This window comes from Pinus tabuliformis, chromosome 4_1, assembly GCF_031772625.1.
Source record: "Pinus tabuliformis cultivar Carrire ecotype Pingquan chromosome 4_1, CPIR1, whole genome shotgun sequence".
NCBI classification, from domain to species: domain Eukaryota; kingdom Viridiplantae; phylum Streptophyta; class Pinopsida; order Pinales; family Pinaceae; genus Pinus; species Pinus tabuliformis.
The window spans coordinates 842,227,139-842,251,522 of NC_142303.1; the positions used below are offsets into that span (position 1 = coordinate 842,227,139).

Below are 24,384 nucleotides of genomic sequence, written 5' to 3' on the forward strand. Positions count from 1 at the left end.
GGTTACTTAGTCAAGGAATCGCTGGACTGAAAGGCATACTTTAATCTCTTGACAAGCATATGCCTGTGGCCTTGTTGCTTAACCTCTGCTGCAGACTTCTTGACTATGAGGTTGAGAGGAGCACTAATATTCATAATTCCACCGTTGTACAACGCCCTTTTATCCGGTTGTATACTTGAGTCAGAGGTGGCAATCAGATTATTGAGTTTGTTTATTTTAATCAATCAGTGGTTAAGAGCTCATATTGTCCATTGTGGACATATAATCAATTTTGTTAGATTTGGGTCTTCTTATTATGCCGGCCAAGTTAAATTTTGGGCCATGTCACAGTAGCGAAAAACATTTTCTATTTTGTATAAATTCAGTTGGTCCCATTTTTCATATGGAGCTATATTACTGCGAGGTTGGAATGTACAATGAGAATCGGGATGAATCTCAAACAATGCCGGTAGAAGCACATCAATTCAATGGATTGCAAGGCAGTCTTGATGACCATGCAATGACTCCACGCTTGTTCAACAGTTTCAAGAAGAGAAAAGGAATTGATACAGCAATAACAAAGGATATAGCAGGTGACCTGAAATTTGATGAGAGAAAATCAGAGAAAGCTAGACAGACTTCATACAGGAAAGATGACAATGCCAATGATGTCAAATTTCTGGGACGGAATCTGATTTGTGATGACATATCAAGTGGAACAGAAACATTAAAGATACCATGCACTAATGATATAGATTGTGAGTCAGTTCCACTGTTTGAGTATATCAGTGAAAACAGGTTCTCAGCACTTGTTACTGCTATTCTGGAGAGTGTGTGTTCCAACAAAGAAAAGCAAGCAAAAGTATGTGATGGTTGTGACAGTTTTGACATTGATGATCCCGAGGCTAGTATATCTGCCCATGTAAATTTGAATGGAGGCACCCGTGATCAAGATGCTCGACTTGATTGGCAAGGAGAGCCTATGCTAGGTCGTCTACCATATGATCGTTGTGGCCGTCTCCAGCTTGGGCATGATTCACGGGATGTGGTGGAATGCAATACCAAGTGCCCGTGTGGATCAAAGTGTTTGAACCGAGAACTTCAGAACGGCCTCAAGTTTGCCTTGGAAGTTTTTAAAACAAAGGAGGGATGGAGTGTACGATCTCTTGAACAAATCCCAAGGGGAAAGTTTGTTATTGAATATGTTGGAGAGGTGCTATCTCAGAATGAAGCCCTGGAACGTGCTCAAATGTGTGATGAATACAGCCTCAGATATCTTTTCAGTATGGATCATCCAAGTGTTGCTGAAGAGGATCAACTGGTTATCGACATTTTTAGAATGTCAAATTTGGCACGCTTTTTCAACCACAGTTGTGCAGGAAATTTATTAATTTACAGGGTTTACACAGAGACTTTAGATACTAGAATTTATCGGATGGGTATGTATGCATGCCGCGACATAGAACTTGGGGAAGAACTTAAGTATGATTATAATGTGTCAGTGTAAGTATATGCCAACAATGGAGGCATCCAGGCTACCTCTCAGCAGCTATCAAATGCATGTGCCAGTTTAGGGGTGCTTGTTAAGTTTTTGGTGAAAGCATCTGAAGTCCATTCAATCTAGGGCAGGAGCCAGCCCAGCCTTCAATTCTATTAATTTCCTGCCATAACCAGTCACGTTGTCATTCGGCAAGCGTAATTTTTCACGGCATATGTGCTATCTTAAGTGTAGTGTTAAAGTGCAAGGGACACAGTCAAACTTTTACGCAACTATGCAAGCTTGGCACTATGGGTTGGAGGTAATGAGCAACACCAACCAGATGACATCAATGCAGCTCTAAAGAATGACTTGTAGCTTCATCCTTATTCGAAGTCCCCTGTCAAATGTTACAGTGGAGGTCTCAGTATGGGATTTGGAAGGGACCTGTCCATACCACAAAATCAACAAAAATATATCAGTGCCATCAAAAATAACACTTCCAGTTTTTGAGATGCAGTATCAAAAATCACATAATGCAAAGCCGGTTTATTTTCTTCTCCTCATGCTTCTTGATACATCAGCAAAACCTTTATCGAGGAACTTTTATTGGCTCAATTTTCCAAGTCATTCTCTCCCTAATGTTGAAGATCATGACAACCAACATGAGCCCATTAGCATTAAGAATAATTGTGAATATGGAAGTATGAATGTAGAAGAACCTGCAACTGAGACAACATAGGGATTGCTTTCAGGGGTGTCAAGCCTTTTTTCAGGAAGAACAAAAGCATTCAAATGACAGGGGTGTCTTTGCCGTTTCTCATTCAACAAAAGCCGCAAATGCCTGGACGCGTAGATTCATGTGTCATACCATGCTCAACAGATATGCCCATTATTATCGGATAAGAAAGATTGTAGGGGGGTCGATTTCCATCCGATATATGCGGTGGATTTATTCCAGATTATCAAAATCTTCTCCTAATTTCGGTAAAATGGCCAACGCATTTCCAGATTTGGGGCGCAGTTTGCAAAGTGGCATTCATAGGTTCGTTTGCGTGTCAACAACTTGAAATCGAATCAGGGTAACATGCTTATTCTCCAGGAGAGCTGCACTGATGTATGTGGCTCTTACGTTATTTACGCTCCCGTTGATATAGTGGCCATGAATGTCGTTCTCAACGATGGTGATCCCAACTACGTGGCTCTTTTACCATCGGGTTTTGCTATTTTGCCTGATGGCACACAGTCGAGTTTGGGTAGCGATGTCATTAATGACAAAATCTCCAGTGGCTCGTTGTTGACTGTGGCTTTCCAGATTTTAGTCGACTCTGTGCCAACAGCAAAGCTATCTTTAGGGTCGGTTGCAACTGTCAATAGCCTCATATCCTGTACAGTTGACCAAATTAAGACGGCTCTGAACTGTGAAAACGCTTGATTGAACAAGGCGCCTCTTGTTTCTTGTTTCCATCTGCTCTATTTTTATGGCTTTAGTTGAAACAGCGCCCCTGTTTTGGGGGTCGATCTGTTGTTTTTTGTTTTAGTTGATTTAATGTATAAAAAATTAATTTGTAAGGGTAATAGGGGAGAGTTTCTGAGTGCTGAGAGCTGGAGGAGAAACTGAGTTTCATTGTACAGTCTATGACAGAGATTTTTAATGAAATTTCACAGCTCTGACTTCTGAGATTCCTGTGGTATGTTAATTTAGCATAAGTGTTTCTTGTGTTTCATATGTAATCTGTTATGTTCCATTTCACTACATGATCATTTCTAACTGAACAAATGAAGTGTTTAGGTAAGAATTCATGCCTGCCATGCTCTGCCTATAAGTTTGTTCATGTTTAATGTTTTCCTCTGTTTGGCAAGGATTCAGTTATATGCCCTTGTCAGCTCCTCACCAGTCTTGCCATCCCATTTAAAATCTAGATTTGATGCTAAATGTCTTGCCTACCTTGCCTCAGTCGATAACCTGTGTTGTTCATTATATTTCTCTGTTTCAAGCTGTGATTTTGCCCATGCAGCCCAGAAAAACCCCGTTATTTAATTAAAAAACCCCAAATCAACCTTTATAATCAGTTTACTAGCCTAATATCAGTGTTACATTGTTGGTCATCTCATCCTATTGAAAATCTACCGAGATTGACCGGAGAGAGCCTTCTCCTGCCCCGTAGGGCTAGCTACGAGGCTGAATGGTTTGATGTAGCTTTGAGATTTGCCTTTTCAGCCTGAGGTGAAATTTCAAGTGCTAACAGCCACCACCAAGGTCCAAAATATTGAGCCCAAAGATCCAGAGGAGGGGGAGCGTCTCTTCCACTCACAGATGTGGGTGAAGGGTTCTCCACTATAGTTAATTGTCGACAATGGGAGCCAAAAGAACCTCATCTCAGCATAATAAGTTAAGCGGTTAGGCTTGCCGACCACACCACACTCGTAGCCATACACCATTGTGTGGCTCCACCAAGGACGAGATATTCGTGTTAGCCAATAGTGTCACCTTCAATATAACATCAAGCCCTTCACTAACGAGTCATTGTGTGGTGTTTCTCCTCTTGAAGTCTATGAATTTTTATTAGGCCAACCATACTTGTGGAAGCCTCATGCTGTGTATGAGTCCAGACCTCACACTGTTATTATTTCTTTGGATGGAAAAATATACAGGATACCGGAGGTAGCCCCGCCTACCGCCATTTCTTTGATCTCTGCTAAACAATGCAGTAAGATCATCTCCTAGACTGGAAAATTTGTTTTCTTTCTGATTCGCTCTCAAAGTAAGGGGAAGATCATGGCCACATCCATGGCCCCCAGAAAGGGTTCCTCCATGCAGCAGAAGCAAGTTGATAAGGTCATGGAAGAATACAGGGACATCTTCTCCTCACCCACAAGGGTACCCTTACACTGTCAGGTCAAATATTCGATTGATCTCACTTCCAGAGCTCCTCTACCCAATGGGCCAATATACTGCTGCTCTCTTATGGAAAATGAGGAAATCAAGCATAAAATACAGGAACTGCTACAAAAGGGCACATTCGACCAAGTTCCTCACCTTGTGGGAGACCAATTGTACTCGTACCGAAGAAGGATGGGACCTAGAAACTCTTAATCAATTATCAAGCACTGAATAAAATCACTATCAAGAACAGGTACACGATCCCATGGATTGATGACCTTCTTGACTAGCTCAAGGGGGTCAAGTACTTCAACATGATTGATTTGAATTCCAGCTATCACCAAGTTCCAATAGAACCCAAATATGTACGGAAGATTGCCTTCAAATCCAAGGAGGGTCTTTTTGAGTGGTTGGTCATGTCCTTTGGGTTTCCAAGTTCCCCTGCAAATTTTATGAGACTGATGGATGAAATATTGCAGCCTTTTACCAACTCGTTCATGGTTGTGTATCTGGATGGCATCCTCATCTTCAGCAAGAGTTGGGCATAGCTGTTGCAACATATTTGGTAGTGCCTTCAAACCCTGCAATAGCACAAACTATGTGCCAAATTGGAGAAATGATCCTTTGGCATGAACCAAGTTCAATTTTTGGGCTACATCATTAATGAACAAGGTGTGCATGTGGCTAAGATCCAAGTAATTCAGGATTGGCCAACCTCGAAAACTATAACAGAGCCTCGCAACTTTTTGGGCCTTGCAATTTCTATTGAAGGTTCGTGTTGGGATTCTCTCATATCACTTGGCATTTGAACCAAGTTATCAAGGGCAGAGCGAAAGCAAAGTTATTTTGGTCCAATTCCCAACAAAAGGCATTCATTGAGCTGAAATACCACCTTTTCTCTGCGCCAATACTCACATTGCAAAACCTGCAACAATCATTTGAAATTGAGATAAATGCCTCTGACTATTATATTGATGCAGTTATCACCCAACAAGGGCATCCGATGGCCTATCACATTGAGACACTCTCTGATACGATTTGGAAATACCCCAGTTACAATAAGAAGATGTATCCCATCATGCAAGCTTGTCGGTAGTGGAAATACTACATTATAGGGAAGGAGACGACCATCCACATAGATCACCACCCTCTTCAGTTTATGCAGACACAATGGATGTTGCAAAATGATTATCATCAGAAATGGTCCACATATCTTCAAAAATTTCATTTGAACATTAAATACAAGAAAGAAAACACCAATAGCATTGCATATTGTCTTAATCGACCCACGATAGTGGCGCTAACCACTGTTCTCAACTCTTGTGGGCACAAGACTTCTGGATGGCCATAGTTGTACAAAAATGATCCAGAATTCGCCACCACATACCAGATGTTAATGGATGGCAACCAAGTACCAAAATTCCACCTCCAGTACAAACTATTATGCTACCTAGGGCACCTTGGTGTTCCTTTAAGTGAGCATGCCAAGCTGATTTTGGAAGCATAGTATACTTTGATAGCAGGATATTTTGGTATGGAAAAAACAGTGGCAATATTACAGAAGTATTTTTATTGGCGAAAACTCTGACTAGATGTTGGAATATATATCAAGCCTTGCATTTCCTATGCCATCGCCAATCCAACCATTAAGAAGAAAGGCCTGTATACTCCTCTGCCTACTCCTAGCCAACCTTGGAATCCATTGTTGAAGAATCTAGGGAAAATGTAGTTAATGTAATTCTTCTTAGCATGATAACTATTTTTGAGGCATTTTAAATTTTTTCTTATTAGCACAATATTATCTTGATATCATTAGTGTGTGTATTTATTAATTCATCACTTAGTTACCGAAATACAAGAGAAAAGAACACCAAATGTTGGCTTTCTGCCAAGGCCAAAACCTCTCCCTCTTGGAGAGGAAAACTTGCACAAAATTCTTCTTATAGAGGTTCTACTTGAAGAATACCAAGACCATGACCCTTGACCTACTAGGCCACTCCAAGACCAAGACACCAATCCTATTCTTACTGTTGACATAATCTTCATCATTACTGCATCATCTATATCATCATCATAGCTGCATCATTGAGGCCATCAATATTGCACTCTTCATTGCTGCTACATCATTGTGGCACCTTTATGGAGGGCTTTACAATGATAATGAGATCATCGTTTTTGTAGCATAACTACTCCTTTACTTATATCCTTGTTGCACCCTTACTGAGATCATCTTTATGTCAACGAGGTCTCTATAATGTATGATAGCTGCATCGAGATATTGATCATGACATTATCTTGATGATTACCAACTCACTGAGATCATGACATTATCTTCATGATTACCAACTCACTGAGATCATGATTGTGACTAGTATGTCGAGAATGCTTCACTGTGAGATCACTGAGCTTCTTCTTATTATCATTATTCCAAGACTGTTGAGACATGACCCTTCTCCATTGACACACCAAACCTATGTCTTTATCCGAGATTCCTGTACCCTGAACTAGGCCGAGACTGTAGGGAAATATGCGAGGAGATTACTATAGTTGTCACTGAGATTTCAGAGGTATTCAGAGGTTCTATCATCATATAAAGTTGCATACACTTATCCAAAAATATTAGAGATATTCAAAGTTGCAGACACTTATCCAAAATTACCAGAGATATTTGAATTTGCAGAGGCTTATGCGAAGTTTTGTGTTTCCTGTGGTGACTCCAGCGGGCTATTTGTAGTTGTCACGTCTCCATAAATGAGCCGAAATACAGTGTCAAATGTTGCGTCTATTTATTTAGCCAACATAATATATATATATATATATATATATATATATATATATATATATATATATATATATATATTTTGAGGCCGACATGACAGTACTCCTTATAATTTTTCTTGTTGTCTTCTTTATGAGGATTGAGCTATTATTGGAGGGATAATCTAGTCACTAGGTAGACTTATATACATTACATATATTCTCAAGAAGAGCTCTTTGACTCTTTGACTTTCCTAGAGCTATGAAATGAGCAAGAAACTCATTCTTATAATTCAAAAATAATATTGCTTTTTCTTGACAAGTACAAAGATCAAAATTACATTTGTAGATACCAAACCTAGTTACACTTTCTTCAACACTCCCTCTTAACTAGGGAGGTATTTATAATGGTACTTGGTTATTCTCAATCTGAATAATTTCTCATAAGAAGAATCAGATTGGTAACCCATTTGTATAGCATCATAGTAACCAACATTGTTTCCACAACAAGGCCTTGACTGGTAACTCTATCTCTCATCAGATCAACGCACAACATTGGTGAGACCAATGAATATAGACACCTTCATCATAATCTCTCAAGGTACATACCCGCCTAGTTTTTCACTGAGTATGACCTTCTAGGACTATTCTTATCTTGGGTTCCATCCCTCAAAGAATATCGTTCCTCTTGCCTACTCTTATCTTGGACGCCCTACACATCCTCAAAGAGTATTGGATGCCATATGATTACCCAATCCTCCCATTCTTTCTTCCTAGGTGAAGACACAAATGTTGTCTCTATCTCTCCCTCTCAATTAGGGAGGATACATCCACCATGTGTCTACATTTCTCTTCATGGCCTTCACTAAGACTTACTGCTGTTATTCCTGGTCTAGTGTGTTAGTGTCAGTGTTTCACACTGCCATCAGTGATCAAAATCTGCTCTTTTGCATTTCATAGTTGGAGTCCCATACCGATGAGTTTGCATTCCATTAGGTCATGGATTCACTGATGGTAGGGTTTAATTCAATTTTTCCCTCATGATCTATACTTTTTGATCCTCTTCCATATATTTCAGTCATGGCTTATGTTCCATTTACAATTCATTTCATTAGGTCTTAGGGTTTGGTCTCATTAGGTTTTAGGGTCCCACCATGGTCAAAATCCAATAATTACATGCCAATAATGATCAGCAAGGACATGAGGTGGCAAATAATGATTGCTTCTCCTAAGCATCTAATGATGTTGCCAAGCACCTGCCACTACAAAAATCAAGTCATCATGAGCACCAATTCACCTGCAAAAGTAAAAGAGAAACAAGCACTAAAACCCTAATTTCCTCTCCCATTGAGCTAGGGTTGGCTATGGGAGCAGAGATATATGAGAATAGGAGGCATGAGAGATATTATAAGGTATGAGGTCATTTCATATCATCAAACATCAGGTCTCCATCATTTGTTGAGAAGTCATTCCAAGGTCTCCTATAATTTACCTCATGAACTAAAACCCTCATCTCTATTAGTGCTATCCTACCATATCAACTTCTTATTTCTCCCCAAAACCCCCTCACACATACATTTTGCCAAACTCCCTCATCCATATATTCTGCCCACTACATTCCTCTACACCATTACCCATAGCACCATCCATAAAATCCATACATTATCACATTGTGCAAGCCAAGGGAAACATGGATAGAGACAATGACTTTGAATATGAGGAGGAAAGAGATTTTAACCTGATTGAGCATGAGGAGCCACAACAACACTTTACTCATCATGGAGGTGGCATCATTAACTTGGAGGCTCAGGATGAAAAAACCCTCAAAGACATCATCATTCAAGAAAGGGAAGCTCAAATACAATCTTTGGTAGACAACTTAAAAAGAGCCAATTTCATCATCAAATATTTACAGCAGGAAAACAAACAATTGAGTGACAAACAAGTCCTCATGGAGCTACAAATGATCAAAGCAAACAGGCAACTGGCCAAAGAGGCTCATGTCACATTGACTCCTATTGAGCAAGACATCGAAAATGATAGGGAAACTTGGTTTGAGAGGGTCAACATACATCTTGAAGAACTGATTGAGAAGGCCAACAGGGATAAGAAAATTCTCCGGCACATGTCATATCACTACATGACTTGAAACAAAATTTGTAACATGAGGATCAGGAAGATTAAAGCTAGGTTGAGGAAAGCCTTAGAGGGAAAAAAGGAGAAATATAAGTTGGAAATATTATATGAAGCCTCACTAGCCCATCAAAATAGTTGATAGTGGTGTCCCATGCCAAATTTGGGCAAGTTTTGAAGATTTTTTTGCATTTTTCAATTTTTGAAATTTTCAACACAGAAAACTGGCCCGGTGGCGCTGTGATTTTTCTTGGAGCATCAGATGAAGAAAAAGTTTGTATTTTTTGATTCATGATGAGAACATACACCCTAGAAAGTTTCAGATTTTTTGGAGCAAATTTGGGTCGCCAAAAGGTCCAAAAACTACCAAAAAATGACCTTTCTACCTCAATTTGGACACACAGAAGCAGTCTTGGAAGATTCAAGTTTTGAGGGGGCAAATTACCTCTAAATTAAAAAATTCCAGTTGTTCTAGAAACTAGACTTAAATACCTTTCCAATGAGCGATCATGGGCTCAATTTGGATAAGGGGAAGACCTCCAAAATTAGGTGGAAAGTGGCGCTACACTTTTGACCAGTGGCGCTGCGCTTTTGACCAGTTTGCCCAAAAAATCAAAATTTCGCCTGTTTTGACTGTGGATTTGTCTTCTCTCTCCTCATGGATGATTTCACTCATGTAATTAATGACATGGCATGTAAATGTGATGGTAAAATAGTGTTAGAGGGTAGATTCATTAGTTAGAGGTGGTTTTGAGGCTAATGAATCAGTTTCCCTACTTATAGAGGCAAGTTGTTTGACTGCCTATATTCCAGTTCTTAGTTGGGAAATGGTTGAAACTGCCCCTCTTCTCATGGATTCAACCCCTGATGGTTAGGATGAGTGGTTTTGATGTCTATATTATGTATTTTTTTTTATCATTAGAAAAGGTTGGATTTACTTGGATGCTCTGAACAATATTGTACATCATTGTAAGTAGTTTGGCAAGGAAATTAATAGGAGTTGCATCTATTTTTATGGGATACCTGTGGTATGGTTCTTTTGCATAGTTTCTTCTTTTGTTATCAGTTTTTTACATGTTTTATATGTGCCATCATCTATTTCACTACTTTTGACTGAATGATATCAAGATAGACAGGTAGAATTCATTGTTTGCAGTGCTCTACCTTGGGAAACCATTCAGTATTCTATGTTTTCTGCTGTTTGAGAAGGATACATGATAGCAACATGCCCTAATCAACTCCTCACCAGTATTAGACATCTCACCTTACTCAATTTCAAATGCAAAAGCCTATACCTACCTTGCCCCATAGAACACCCTGTATTCTAACCTAATTTCCCAGACCCAAATTCCCTAGCTCCATCTGATCCAGCAAAACCCAACAAATTCAATCAAAACCCTTGAGCTACTATACCTAGCATAAAATCTTGTTCATGATCCAGTCATCTTGACTGAGATTCATAATGAGAGAGCCCTCTCCCGACCTAGTAGGGCTAGCTACCAAGTTAAGCTTGGTTTGTGGTTACCCTAGAAATGGCTCCCTTCAGCCTGAGGTCAATCTAGGATCTAACATAGTGCATGCCACATGAAATAGAAAACACAATTGTCACTCCTTTCTAATCAGGGGTGACCCAATCCAAGATCCATCTTGATCAAGGACTTGTCAGAGCTCCCTCTTAACAAGGGATTCTCCTTTTCATCATAAACTTCTTCTTCATGGGTCCGTCAGCTGGTTGATCAACTTATTTCCTTGATGTCATAAAATTCAGTAGAGCTTCTTTTTTGTTGGGAATCAGCCATCGATCACTTTCCTTCTTGGTTCGTCATGTAATTCCTTTATTTGTGGAAAGTGGCCTTATTGATACATATCTGGAACCTTCGTCATATAGCTACTTCTTTCCCATCATGCTTCTTTCAAGAATTTCCATCCACCACATGAATGTCAGTTTAACTTGTACTTACAACTCTTGTTCCAATAGCACTGCATGCACTCATTCAGATATTATTCAAGAAATCAAAACATAACATTAAATCAAATCATACCTTACTATATGTCTCTTCATCATGACATCTTCCTGTAGGTATCCGCATCTTGCATTCATGTTGACACATCTCCCAAAGATATCCATTGTCAAGGGTCTCCATCTTTTTCAGACTTTCATCAGAGTCTTCATATCATTTTGGAAGCTTTCCTAGTCAAATCTTCTTGGTCTATTGGATGTTGATTGCCTTCATCATGGTTGCATATCTCACGATCTCTTCCTTCCTCACTCATTCCATTCCATGAGATTTCAATCAGAGTTTCTTAACTATAGTCAACCACCTCATACTTCATGTGAGGACATATTATGTTGATTTCATCTTAGTGTGACTTTATTCCTTCTTGCATCCTTTCAGAGGAGGAGATCCTTTTTCTCTTAATCATGCTTCTTAAGATAAAAGCAATGATCCCTGTTACCTGCAACCATATGACATGATATTATAATATTAAACACAATTATACATACCTTATTTTACCTTTAGAACATCAAGTTTTCTTCCAACAACTTCCTTGATTGAAATGATCTTCAATCCCTTGATCTTCTTCATGTCATCATATCATCATCTCATGGATTCCATAAGGTGATGTTATTGTTGAAACACTTGCTTCCTCTCTAGATTAGTGAACCCTACGATGAGGATTCCATCAGATAATTTTGAGGATCTTGTATATCCCAAACTGGCAAATGTTTCCTTTTTGACTTGATGTGTGATGAGCCTTAGATGACTCCTTTATTTCCTTCAATGTCCACTGAGTTTCCCAAGAGATATATATCCTACATATTGTATGCCATAGATTTTGTCCTTGATTATCCCTATGGTGATGTTACAAGCTCTTGTTTCTAATGCTTCCATGATGCCATGATGCATATTATTATCATTGTCATATCCTATAACACAAGATTTAGGATCTTTTGATAGGACCCTTTTGTGAGGGATACTATATTACTCATAGGAGAGATTTGTTACTCCCTTTTTCCTTGGCACTTTTCTTCAGCTTCCTCCATATTTCAATGATATGAGCTTCCAAATCTTTCTATAGCATTGAATCTTAACTATACTTATTTTTTCTTTCTTGAGGACGAACCTTGCCTTTCCTTTCTACACATGGTTGAGTTATTTTAACCTTCAATATTTTTTCCATCAACTTGTCTTTCTCTATCTAGCATAGAGACCACAAGTTGTTGAATGAGGTAACCTTCTTGTTCATGGATATTTTTTTACCTTGCCTATCAGTTAGAACGATGGTGATTATCTTCCTTCTGTTGTGCTATACAACAAACCCCCCATTTCAATATTTTTCTTAATTTTATTCTTAGATGATAAATAGGAAATAGGGTCCCTTTAGTTTATAAAAAGCAATAAAATCTTTACATATAAATAAATTTCTTTATTTCTCGCTTTTTAAATAAAAGTGCTTCAAAAAACCCTCTAAAAACAACACACATTGCAAATCGCAATCGCTTAAGGTTAAGGAACATACAATTCGTATGATATTGTTGCAATCTGAGAGTCTCAACCTTAGAGCTTCTTAAGAAAATCATTGACAAACATGCGATGCGATAAAGTGATCGCATATCGCCTATCGCATCACAGATTCCAAGTGATAGGTTTAACGGGACATTGAAACTTTGCGATGTGATAAGATTCTCGCATCTCGCATATCGCTGAAACCAAGAGAAGCCGCACCCAAAAACTGCGATGCGATAAGGTTCTCGCATCTCGCATATCGCAATCCCAACAGAAATAAGTGATAATCACCTCGGGGACGCACAATGCAATGTATTAATATAATAAAGTGGTTTAATGATAATATGGAGAAAACATGATACGGGCGGTTAAATAAATATTTTCCCAACTCTATGTGCCAGGTCATCACTGATCGCAATCGCAAAAATTAGAAAGACTCTTAGAACATGGCACTTACACCTCCCGACTTGCGATATGTGATGTCTCTTTAAAAGAATATATATTGAAATCGCTCATCACAAAGTCGGAAAGTTTATGAACCACATTCTAATTAGGCTTTAACAAAACTGTGATGTGATCTATTTATTGAACATTTAAGTTTCACATCGTTAAATATGGAAAAACATTAAGAACAGTAATGACTTCAGTCCTTCAAGATTTTGTCGTTCGTGTTAATATTATTTCATAATACGAAATATTTCGCACCAAATACTCCTACCCTGATTTTCGACTGTACTATTATCACCACTATTTGTTCAAGCATTAGCCACTCTAAAAGTTTAAGTTTATCTCTCTTTTCTGTTTCATATAATTTCAGTGTGAATCTGGAAGTATGTAACCAGCTAAAATGACAAAGAAAGCCCGAAAGACAAAAGCTTCCCCTGCAGTAGCCGAAGGAACATAAAAATTTGTGTTGATCTGAGATACGACATGCCAAGACTGTGGGAAAATTTCATGGGAAGGCATTTATGATATGATGGAAAAGGAAAAGCCTAAGGTAACTAAAGAACAGGTAATAGCAGATGGACCTACAGAATTTGAGAATACATTGGGTGATTTCACCGACTCTTTTCTTCATAGAATAGCGTCCCGACCAAAGATTTTGCCATACAATGACATGGTAAAATGGGTAGTTGAGGGCATCAATATAACAGACAGGACGCTATTCACAACCGATGGAAGAATGTTTGGATCCTTCAAGCCTGAGGACTTGAAGAAAATGTATCACTTTCCAGAGCCTCAGAAGTGTTATAAAAAATCATTCCTTGAAGCTTTCACAAAGGAAAATGAAATAGAGTCAGACCCCATCAAACAATGGAGGCACTTCCCTAACAAACACAAGCACGAGTCATCCAGTATGTATTTTGTGGACTCTCTAGCATCTCCATATTGTTATGTTGCCACAATGATGTGTAGGCTATTTGGAAGCCCTAATTCTGCTAAGTTTTCCATTGAAATGGTCCCGTTAATAGAAGCAACATTGAATTCTTTTGTGATGGATTGGGCTACTATCCTCTCATACAAAATGGCAGTCCAAATACTTGACTATAGGAAAAATAGGTTTGTGACCACTTGAGTTGTTCCCCCATTCTATATGAGTTCCTACATAGTCGATACCATTTGTTTCAATTTTGATTTTCCCATCATGGGATGGAAATGGACTGTTTAGGACCCAACCCCTATCCATATTTATCATAAAGACCTGTGGCAAAAACAATATAAGAAGCATTTTTACAAGATTTTCCATGGCTTCATCCTACCCATTCATTAGGCCATCTTTAATAGACCAACCCCTCGGCCGTCTGAGGAAGCTAGCATCGATCTAACTTCAATTGGCAGTTGGTTTGGGGAAGAGTTGTTTACATACATTAGGGTTTTTGGCAACATTACCAACCCACATGTCCTTCCCGTATATGTCCCAGATAAATTATTGACTAGGGAAATAGCCTGTCAGATGGTTGAAAAAGGGCTTACAAAAAATCTCAAAGATGCCAAGAAACAATTATGGCCTGCATTTCTGGTTCACTGTGGCATTTATTCATTACATGATTATAAGCACACCCAAATTGAAGCAGATAAAATAGGGGGTTTGAACCTAGTGGTTATTCCCAAAAGATAGTATGACCTGAATAATGTTGCCTTTAATTTCACTACATAGGTAAAAGTTAAACCATTCATCCATCAGAAAGATGAATTTGATGACTTCTTCAGATCAGCCGAGTTGTTCTCACAAGTACACCACCTGGAAAATATTAATCTGGGACCAGGGAAAATGGAGCAGTTCATCCAATACATGATGCAAAGGCTTCAGATAGTGCCACTCGACTTGTTGAGTATTGCACCAATCATCCAGCAAATAGCGCAAAGAACAGAGCAGGAGAAAACTTCTGAGGCATCCGAGACAAGCGATAAGGCAATGGAACAGTTGGACATAGATGTTCACATTGATCCAATATTGATCAAAGAATGGGAACAGTTTGATCAATAGATTAAAGGTCATAGTAATACCCAAACTGTTATCGCACCAGAATCTCCCTTAAAGCAACAACCCTTGATTCATGATCTTTTGATTGATAGATCATCCGGCATGGAATCACCCCTAAAGGAAATCGAGGTAATCCATGAGTACCATTCGTCAGAGATTACACTCATCATAGAAGAGATTCCATCGTTGGATGTGTTCTATAGCCCTAAAAGCAGAGTTGTAGTCAAAAGGTAGCGAAAAAAGAGAAAATAGATTAAGTATCAGCGACAATTCCTAAAAGTGAATGCATGAATATCATTTGGAGAGACTCAGAAGTTAATCCCTGTGAGAACTTGACCAAATTATCTTAGTTTGCATGAGCATATACAACTGCCACGATTGATAAAGCAACCGAAGTTAATCAATTGCTCCAAGAAAAGGATCAGAGAATTAAACAATTGGAAGAACAATTAAGGGAGGAAAAACAAGGATTGATCAGCAAGCCATTGAAAGACAACAACTCCTATCTCAAGAAGTGAACAGCTGAAACGGGCACATCATGAAGAGATCAAGTCTAAGGATGAGCAAATAAATCAGCTACAACTCTCAATAGATCAATTTAAAGATAATCCCAAAATTGAAGAGTTTAAAAAGGAAGCCTTAGAAGTAAATAATTTCTTGTCTCAACAGCTAACCCAACTCTACCAAAAGATAGATCTTATTCACCCGCTATGTATCAAAACCAGCACGCTGATAGATCAAGCAGTGAATTCCAGATTGGAATTCGAAGATGCGGATGAAAAGATTATAGATTACATCTCTTGGCAGAACACAGAAAAGGGAAGGGCTACTAAATCACCAGTATTTGAAGAATCTCACAAAGAGATATTATTTGCAGAATGGGAGACATAATTGATCAAAGAAGAAAGAGCAACTTCCAGGGCCAGGGCAGTAAGGAATAATATCATTGAATTGATTAATGATGACTTACACAGTGCCAATTTAATTTTTGAATGTTCCCCAGAAAACCTTCAAAAAGAAAAGGTGTTGGAAAAACAATGGAAGCAAGATTTGAATACCAGGGAGGAGAAAATAAAAAAATTAAAAAGACTTAATTGGGATGCACATTGGTTCTACTTGGTCAAACTGCATAGTCAAGAAATGACAACCAAATTTCTCGCTGATGCAGCCGATCGCATGATGCCAGAACTCTCGGATGCAATGTACACAGGTCAACTACATGATAGGATGAGTCATCCACTAGAAGTCCAAACTATGCTTGAGATTTTTCAATTAAAGTTGGAGGAGGAATGATTGATGCGATGCATCTTTTTAGAGTTATTGCAATTCTATTTTTATCGCCAAATCCCATATTTTGAGAGAGTTTGTTCCAACCACTTCAAGCACTTCTTACGAACAATTTGTTTTATTTTTACTATAAAGACCCTTTTATGTCAGTGTAGAAAGGGTCCTTAAATTGTATTAAATTAGATTTAAGAAGATAACACTTCTGAACTTCTAGATTTATTTTTGTAGAAGATAAGGATCAAGGTTCAAACTTGTTATAAAGGAGAATTCAAGAGGACTTGCATTTCTGTATCTTTTTGGAGTTTTCGGAAATAAGAAGAACGAACTAGAATTTTATTCTCATAGCAGGATTCAAATACATATGGTACTTTTATCAAATGTCTCTTTGTTACATGTAATGCAAATAAACAATCTTTTTTATTCAATATTGTTATTATATGTGAATGTTCATACAGTGCTGCTTTACATCACTTTTGAGTAAGTTGGAATTGGTATTCTGTAAGGACATATGCTGATAATTGATGTTAATATGAAATGAAATATGTTTTATATCACTTTGTGATCATCATTCATGCTTAACTTTCTGTAGTCAAGTGACTGATGTTTATTAGCATTCAATTACTAGGAATCATTATAAATCGCATTGATATTGTATTACCCGGGTTATTTATATATAGATTTATTTGTATACTTTTGTAAATTTGCAACTCAAACCATCTATCACCTCGTTATATACTCAAAACACTCATTCATCAAAACACATTTGATTGGGAAATTGGTCCCATATTATCCAGGTGGAGCCACCATCCCAAATGGATAAGGAATTGTATTAAGGGTCAAACTTGGTGGTTATCCCCAATGTTGGTGCAACGATTTTAGAGACATCAACATTTTTGGCGCTAGAAGGAGGGTCTGACTATGAATGGTGAGTAAATCTAAATCTACAGGCCATTCTAAGATTAAAATTCCCTCACCATCACCTCCAACTTTTCCCTCCCATTCTAAATCTCCTATTCCCAAGCGAGAAGTTGAAAAGAAAAATACAGAACCCACTACTAAAATCCTAAACAAGCCAGAAATTACTCCTTCTGAAACCCCTAAAGTACAATCTTTGATCCATAGATTACAGGGGATTTCAATTTCTCAAGAAGAGTCTGAGTTATCCCAAGGTAGTGTCACTTCCCAGTATATCCCTTCACAACCGTTAACTAGCGCAAAGATTGAAAAAACTGGAATCCCACCAGTTGAATTCCCTTTGCCAAGTCAAAAAAGGGCTAGGAAGACCCCATCAGAATCTAACAGTGAGATTCTTTCATCATCATCCATACCATTGCAAGTTCACACACCCGCTTCTCAACTCCAGATCATAGTCCAAATAGGTACAGGAGCTTCAACATCCTCTACCCAATCACTTTCAACTGCTTCTTCACCCTCTTCTACTAATAGCTCAATAATGGTACATAATAAACCTCAACCAAGGCCATGGACCAATCTAGGAGCTGTTACAATGCCTGCCCCTTTGACACAATTTCCAACTCATCCAGAAAAATGGTTACCTAAATTCAACCTTGATAATGGCCTATTAGTGGAAGAACATATAAATAATTTCATGTTTTCCATTAATTTGAATGGAGTAACAGAAGAGGACACAGTTGTGAGGTTATTCCCATACACATTACAAGGAGCAGCTGGATCATGGTACTTCTCATTACCATCAGGCTCGATTAATAGCTAGGATGCTTTTCAAGAGCAATTTTTAACCAAATTTGGAGATGATAGGTCTATAGAAACTCTGATAAATGACCTCTCCAATTTGAAAGCCGAGCCCAAAGAACCCATTAAGGACTTCAACTCACGTTTCAATAAGTTATTGAATAAAATACCTACGGCATCCAAGCCTAGTGAAGAGGTTCGAAATGAATGGTACATTTCTGCGCTACCTTCAAACACAACTACATTTTTTGATAGAGATGCTAAACCAACATTAGTAGAAAATATGAAATAAGCAATAGTTGTTGAAAAACGTATTGTGGCCTTAGAAAAGAAAAATGCACTAGAGGAAAGAAAATCCAGAAAAGTAACCTTTAGAGAGGAATCAAAGAAGAAAGTAACTAAATATCCTTATGAGATGGAAGTCTTGCAAAAAGTTCTTAAAACTATGTCCAATGAAATGGTAGAAATTAAAAAACAGGTATTTGAAACCTCATCAAAAAAACCATTTAGAAATTTTAAAAGAAACCAGCCAACTGATCCTAAACCACCAAATGCTATATCAAATGCAAAATCTGATTTAGATGATGAAGAAGAGGAAGATATAGCTTGATTAGCTGATGAAACATAGGAAGGAGAAACAATTGAATGTCATGGAATGTGGGACTTTATTTTTGTTATAAAATTATATATTACGGAGCAATGGAACACATAAAATATTGTAGAAATATACACACAGAAAACGCATAAAACAAGAGAGACACAGATATGCGTGGTTCACCTAGTTTGGGCTACGTCCACCCCGAACAGCCAGTCCTTCATTTCTATTATCCAGCAAAATGAAGAGACACAACCTACAGTAGATCCGCTGTAATATCCTCTATTTTTCTCTCATAGTCTCACCTCTCTGTTTCTCGCTCACAGAATACACATCTATATCTTAGCCTCAAATACAATGCCCTCATAAAAAGAGAGGGGTTTCCTTCTAGGGCAAAAAACCCTAAACTAAGCATAAGTTCTACCATTAGATCATCTGCCTAATGAACGGCCCAGATTGACTAGAAATTACTATACTTTTACAAGGCAAGTTTACATCTGTTTTTAGCTTCGGGGGCACTACCCCGGAGCCCCCGCCAGGGGACCGCTGGCCCTCAGACCTCCCAGCCGGGGGGGATCGGCCCCCCAAAACCCCCATGGGGGGGACAAGTCCCCCCCCGCGTGGAGGGGTGTACAAACTTCTTGGGGTATACATCCAGCTGAACAAAGACCTCTGAACAATCATGCTCCACACACAACAATCTCCTACTTGGAGAATGATTGTAGCAACTCCACCGCTGCTTCATTTGCTGGACAATGACTCCTCTTTGGACTTGGCTGTTCCTCATCTTCATCGTCATCCTTGAAGACCAATTGAAACTAAGCATGTTCTCAGTTTCTCCCTGGTTACAACTTTTGTTAGCATATCTGCAGGATTCTGGCTAGTGTGTATCTTTTCCAGCTTCAACTCTCCATCTTCCAACACTGATCGTATGAAATGGTACTTGAGCTGTATGTGTTTATTCCTCGAATTAAATGCTGAGTTCTTTGCAAGATGAATGGCACTTTGGCTATCACTGTATAACATGCCCATATCATGCTCCTTACCCAATTCACCCATAAACCTTTGTAACCAAATCATTTCTTTACTAGCCTCTGTAGCAGCAACATACTCTGCTTCTGTTGTTGAAAGTGAAACAACACTTTGGATTTTTGAAATTCAACTGACAGCTATTCCACCAACAGTAAATACATATCCTGTAGTGCTCCTCCTGTTATCTTTGTCAACTGCCATATCTGCATCAACATATCCTTGTAGGGAAATGTTTGAACCACCAAAGCATAATGCTTGATTTGGGGTACCTTTCAAATATCTGAGAATCCATTTCACTACCATCCAATGTTCCTTTCCTGGATTATTCATGTACCTGCTTACAACTCCCACTGCATGTGCAATATCAGGCCTTGTGCAGACCATTGCATACATTAAGCTTCCAACTGCTGATGCATATGGAACTTTAGACATATAATCCATGTCTTCTTGGGTCTTTGGGTACATTTCCTTACTAAGTTTGAAATGGCTAGCAAAAGGTGTACTAACTGGTTTTGCATTGTGCATGTTAAATATTTTCAACACCTTTTGTATGTACTCATTCTGAGACAATGTTAATTTGCGATTTTTCCTGTCTCTAGTTATTCTCATACCAAGGATTTGTTTTGCAACTCCCAAATCCTTCATTGCAAATAAATTTGCCAATTTTATTTTGAGCACATTTATTTCCTGCATGTTAGATCCTGCAACAAGCATGTCATCTACATACAATAACAATATAATATAGCTTCCATCATTTTTCTTTTTTAGATAAACACAATGATCAGAGTGGCATCTAGTATAACCTTGTTCAGACATAAACTTGTCAAATTTTAGATACCACTACCTTGGAGCCTGTTTTAAGCCATACAAGCTCTTCTTCAACTTGCACACTAGTTTCTCCTTCCCTTTCACCTCATATCCTTGTGGCTGCTGCATATATATCTCTTCCTCCAAATCCCCATGGAGAAAGGCTGTCTTTACATCTAACTGCTCAAGATGCAAATCTTCAGCTGCTACTAGACTTAAAATAGTTCTGATTGAAGTCATTTTAACAACAGGAGAAAATATTTCATCAAAATCAATACCTTTCTTCTGTGCAAACCCCTTCACCACAAGTCTAGCTTTGTACCTCTGTTTTCCTCCATCTTCTTCCTTCAGCCTATAAACCCATTTATTCTTCAATGTAGTTTTTCCTGCAGGCACCCTGGCTAAGTCCCAAGTCTGGTTATGCATTAAGGAGTCCATCTCTTCTTCCATGGCTACCTCCCACTTCTTCCTGCTTTCAACTTGCATTGCTTCTTCATAACATTCAGGTTCACCAGAATCAGTCAACAATAAATAATATAATGAAGGAGAGTATCGTTCAGGGGGTCTACTTATCCTGGTAGATATTCTAACACCACTTTCAGGTGTTTGGGGTGCCTGTTGTTGTTGTGGTGGTTTCTGTTGTTGATTATTATTATTTTCAGGCACCTTTACTTTTTCAGTGATTTCATCAAGAACTGTGTATCTCTTGTTTTCTTTTTCCTGTTTCTTTTCCTGCAACTAATTTTTATACAAGACCTTTTCATTGAATATTACATCTCTGCTCCTAATGATTTTTTGATTTTCGTAATCATATAAGCGATAACCAAAATCCTTAATACCATATCCAATAAAGGTACATTTCTTTGACTTTGCCTCAAGCTTTGTTCTATTTTCTTTATCAATATGGACAAAAGCCTCACAACCAAAAGGCTTTAAAAAAGAGTAGTTTACCTTTTTTCCTGTCCATGCTTCCTCTGGAACACCACCATCCAAGGAACTTGAAGGCCCTTTGTTTATTAGATAAACAATAGTATCTACAACATCTGCCCAAAACTGTAAGGGCAATCCTGCATGCAATCTCATGCACCTTGCACGCTCCATGATTGTTCTGTTCATCCTTTCTGACACACCATTTTCTTGTGGTGTTCTTGGAATTGTCTTCTCTCTGTGAATTCCATGCTCTGAACAGTACCTATCAAACTCTTTGCTGCAATATTCACCTCCATTGTCTGATCTAAGACACTTCAATTTCTTTCCTGTCTCAATCTCAAACAAAGCTTTCCATTTCTTGAAAGTATCATATACATCAGATTTATTCTTAATACAATAACTCCAAGTTTTTCTAGTTGCATCATCAATAAAAGTAACATAATAACGAGAGCCACCGAGAGATGATACCTGAGCAGGTCCCCATACATCTGTATGCACAAGCTCTAATTTTTCGCTCTTCTTTTCTTTCCCAACTCTGAGAAATCTGACTCTCTTTTGTTTTCCATAAATGCAATTCTCACAGAAGTCCAAATCAACATTCTTCAAACCCGGCAACAAATTCCTTGAGTGAAGAATCTTCATCCCCTTTTCACTCATGTGTCCGAGCCTATGATGCCATAATGCTGCATCTGCTCCTTTGGAAGTTAAAGCATTAACAGAGTTAGAAATACCATTGCATAAATACAATGTACCAACCTTTTCGCCTTTTGCTATTACCAGGGCTCCTTTGGTGACCTTCCAAGCTTTATCTGTGAAAGTTGTCACACAACCTTCACTGCCTAACTGCCTTATTGAAATCAAATTTTTCTTTAGATCTGGAACATTCCTTACTTCCTTTAGTAGCCATTGGTTTCCATTTTGTTGTTTTACAAGAACCTTACCCATTCCAACAATTTTACAGGGTTTATCATCACCCAAACGAACTTGTCCAAAATCTCCTTGAACATAGTCATGAAAGTATTTCTTATCAGGTGTGGCATGGAATGAGGCCCCTGAATCTACCACCCAAGAATCAATGATATTTTCGAAAGAAAGAATCAAAGCATATTGTAACACCTCACCTGTCACATTTGCTTCATGATTGTTTTCTTGATGTGCATCTCGTTCTTTTCCCTTCTGAGATCTGCAGTCTTTCTTTAGGTGTCCTTTCTTTCCTCATTTCCAGCACACTATCCCCGATCTAGACTTGGATTTGCCTTTCCTTGATTTACTGCGATATCTTGAGCTCTTTCCTCTTTCCATTTTTCTTCCCCTAGACTCTGCACTCAAAGAATTACCCGATGTCTCACCGGAGCTTTTCCGTCGCATTTCCTCGCTAAGGATAGCACCAACAACATCATCAAACTTTAAATTACTAGATCCAGAGATAGAGTTACTAATGTCCATTACTAAACCATTCCAACTTTCTGGTAATGAGCACAAGAATAACAGAGCTCTAACTTCATCTTCAAATTTTACCCCTACAAAACTTAATTGACTTGTAACTGTCTTAAAATCATTTAAATGATCTGCAATAGATCCACCTTCCGACATCTTCATATTAAATAACCGTTTCATAAGAAATACCTTGTTTGAGGCCGAGGGTTTTTCATATAGTTTCGACAACGCCGGAATCAAATCCTCTGTCGTTGTTTCCTTTGAAATGTTGAAGGCGACTGACACAGCGAGGCACAACCATATTGTTCCGAGTGCCTTTCTATCGAGAAGGTTCCATTCTTCATCTATCATAGCCATCGGCTTCTTTGTTTTTCTGCTCAATGGTAGGTACAGATCTTTCCGATACAGATAATCTTCCATCTTCATCTTCCATAGCGAGAAGTTTTGGCCTTTAAATTTCTTGACCCTAAACTTACCATCTTCCGCCATTGCTCCCACTCGAATGAGGAATCCTTCTTTCCTGCGAGTTTATCAGCCAAATAGACCTTCGACTCTGATACCAGTTGTTATAAAATTATATATTACGGAGCAATGGAACACATAAAATATTGCAGAAATATACGCACAGAAAACGCATAAACAAGAGAGACACAGATATACGTGGTTCAACCAATTTGGGCTACGTCCACCCTGAACAGCCAGTCCTTCCTTTATATTATCTAGCGAAATAAAGAGACACAACCTACAACAGATCCGTTGTAATATTCTCTGTTTTTCTCTCACAGTATCACCTTTCTGTTTTTCGCTCACAAAATACACATCTATATCTCAGCCTCAAATACAATGCCCTCATACAAAGAGAGGGGTTGCCTTCTAGGGCAAAAAACCCTAAACTAAACATAAGTTCTACCGTCAGATCATTCGCCTAATGAACGGCCCAGATTGACTAGAAATTACTATACTTTTACAAGGCAATTTTACATTTGTTTTAGCTTCGGGGGCGCTACCCCTAAGCCCTCGCCGGGGACCGCTGGCCCCCAGACCTCCCATCCAGGGGAGATCAGCCCCCCCGGACCCCCGCAGGGTGGACAAGTCCCCCCCCCGCGTGGAGGGGTGTACAAACTTCCTGGGGTATACATCCGACTGAAACAAAGACCTCTGAACAATCATGCTCCACACACAACAATTTTGATCAACTCTAATAATGAAAGTGAACAAGAAGCCTTACCAGTAAACACTAGAAGTAAGAGTGTTATAGAACCTAATCAGTCAACTCAAAAGAATAAAAACTCGAATCTTGTTACTAAAGAGAAAGATCCCACGAAGAAAACTCCAATTTCATCTCCTCAAACAAAACCA

At 38.6% G+C, this 24,384-nt stretch overlaps 1 protein-coding gene across 1 annotated transcript; it reads left to right on the forward strand.

Annotated features, from left to right (window-relative positions):
• The first annotated feature begins 382 nt into the window (after positions 1–382).
• On the forward strand, positions 383–1,486 carry LOC149178842 (histone-lysine N-methyltransferase SUVR5-like). The gene has a single exon (XM_089422250.1). The coding sequence runs from the start codon at positions 383–385 to the stop codon at positions 1,484–1,486; it is 1,104 nt and encodes a 367-aa protein (XP_089278376.1).
• The last annotated feature ends 22,898 nt before the right edge of the window (positions 1,487–24,384 follow it).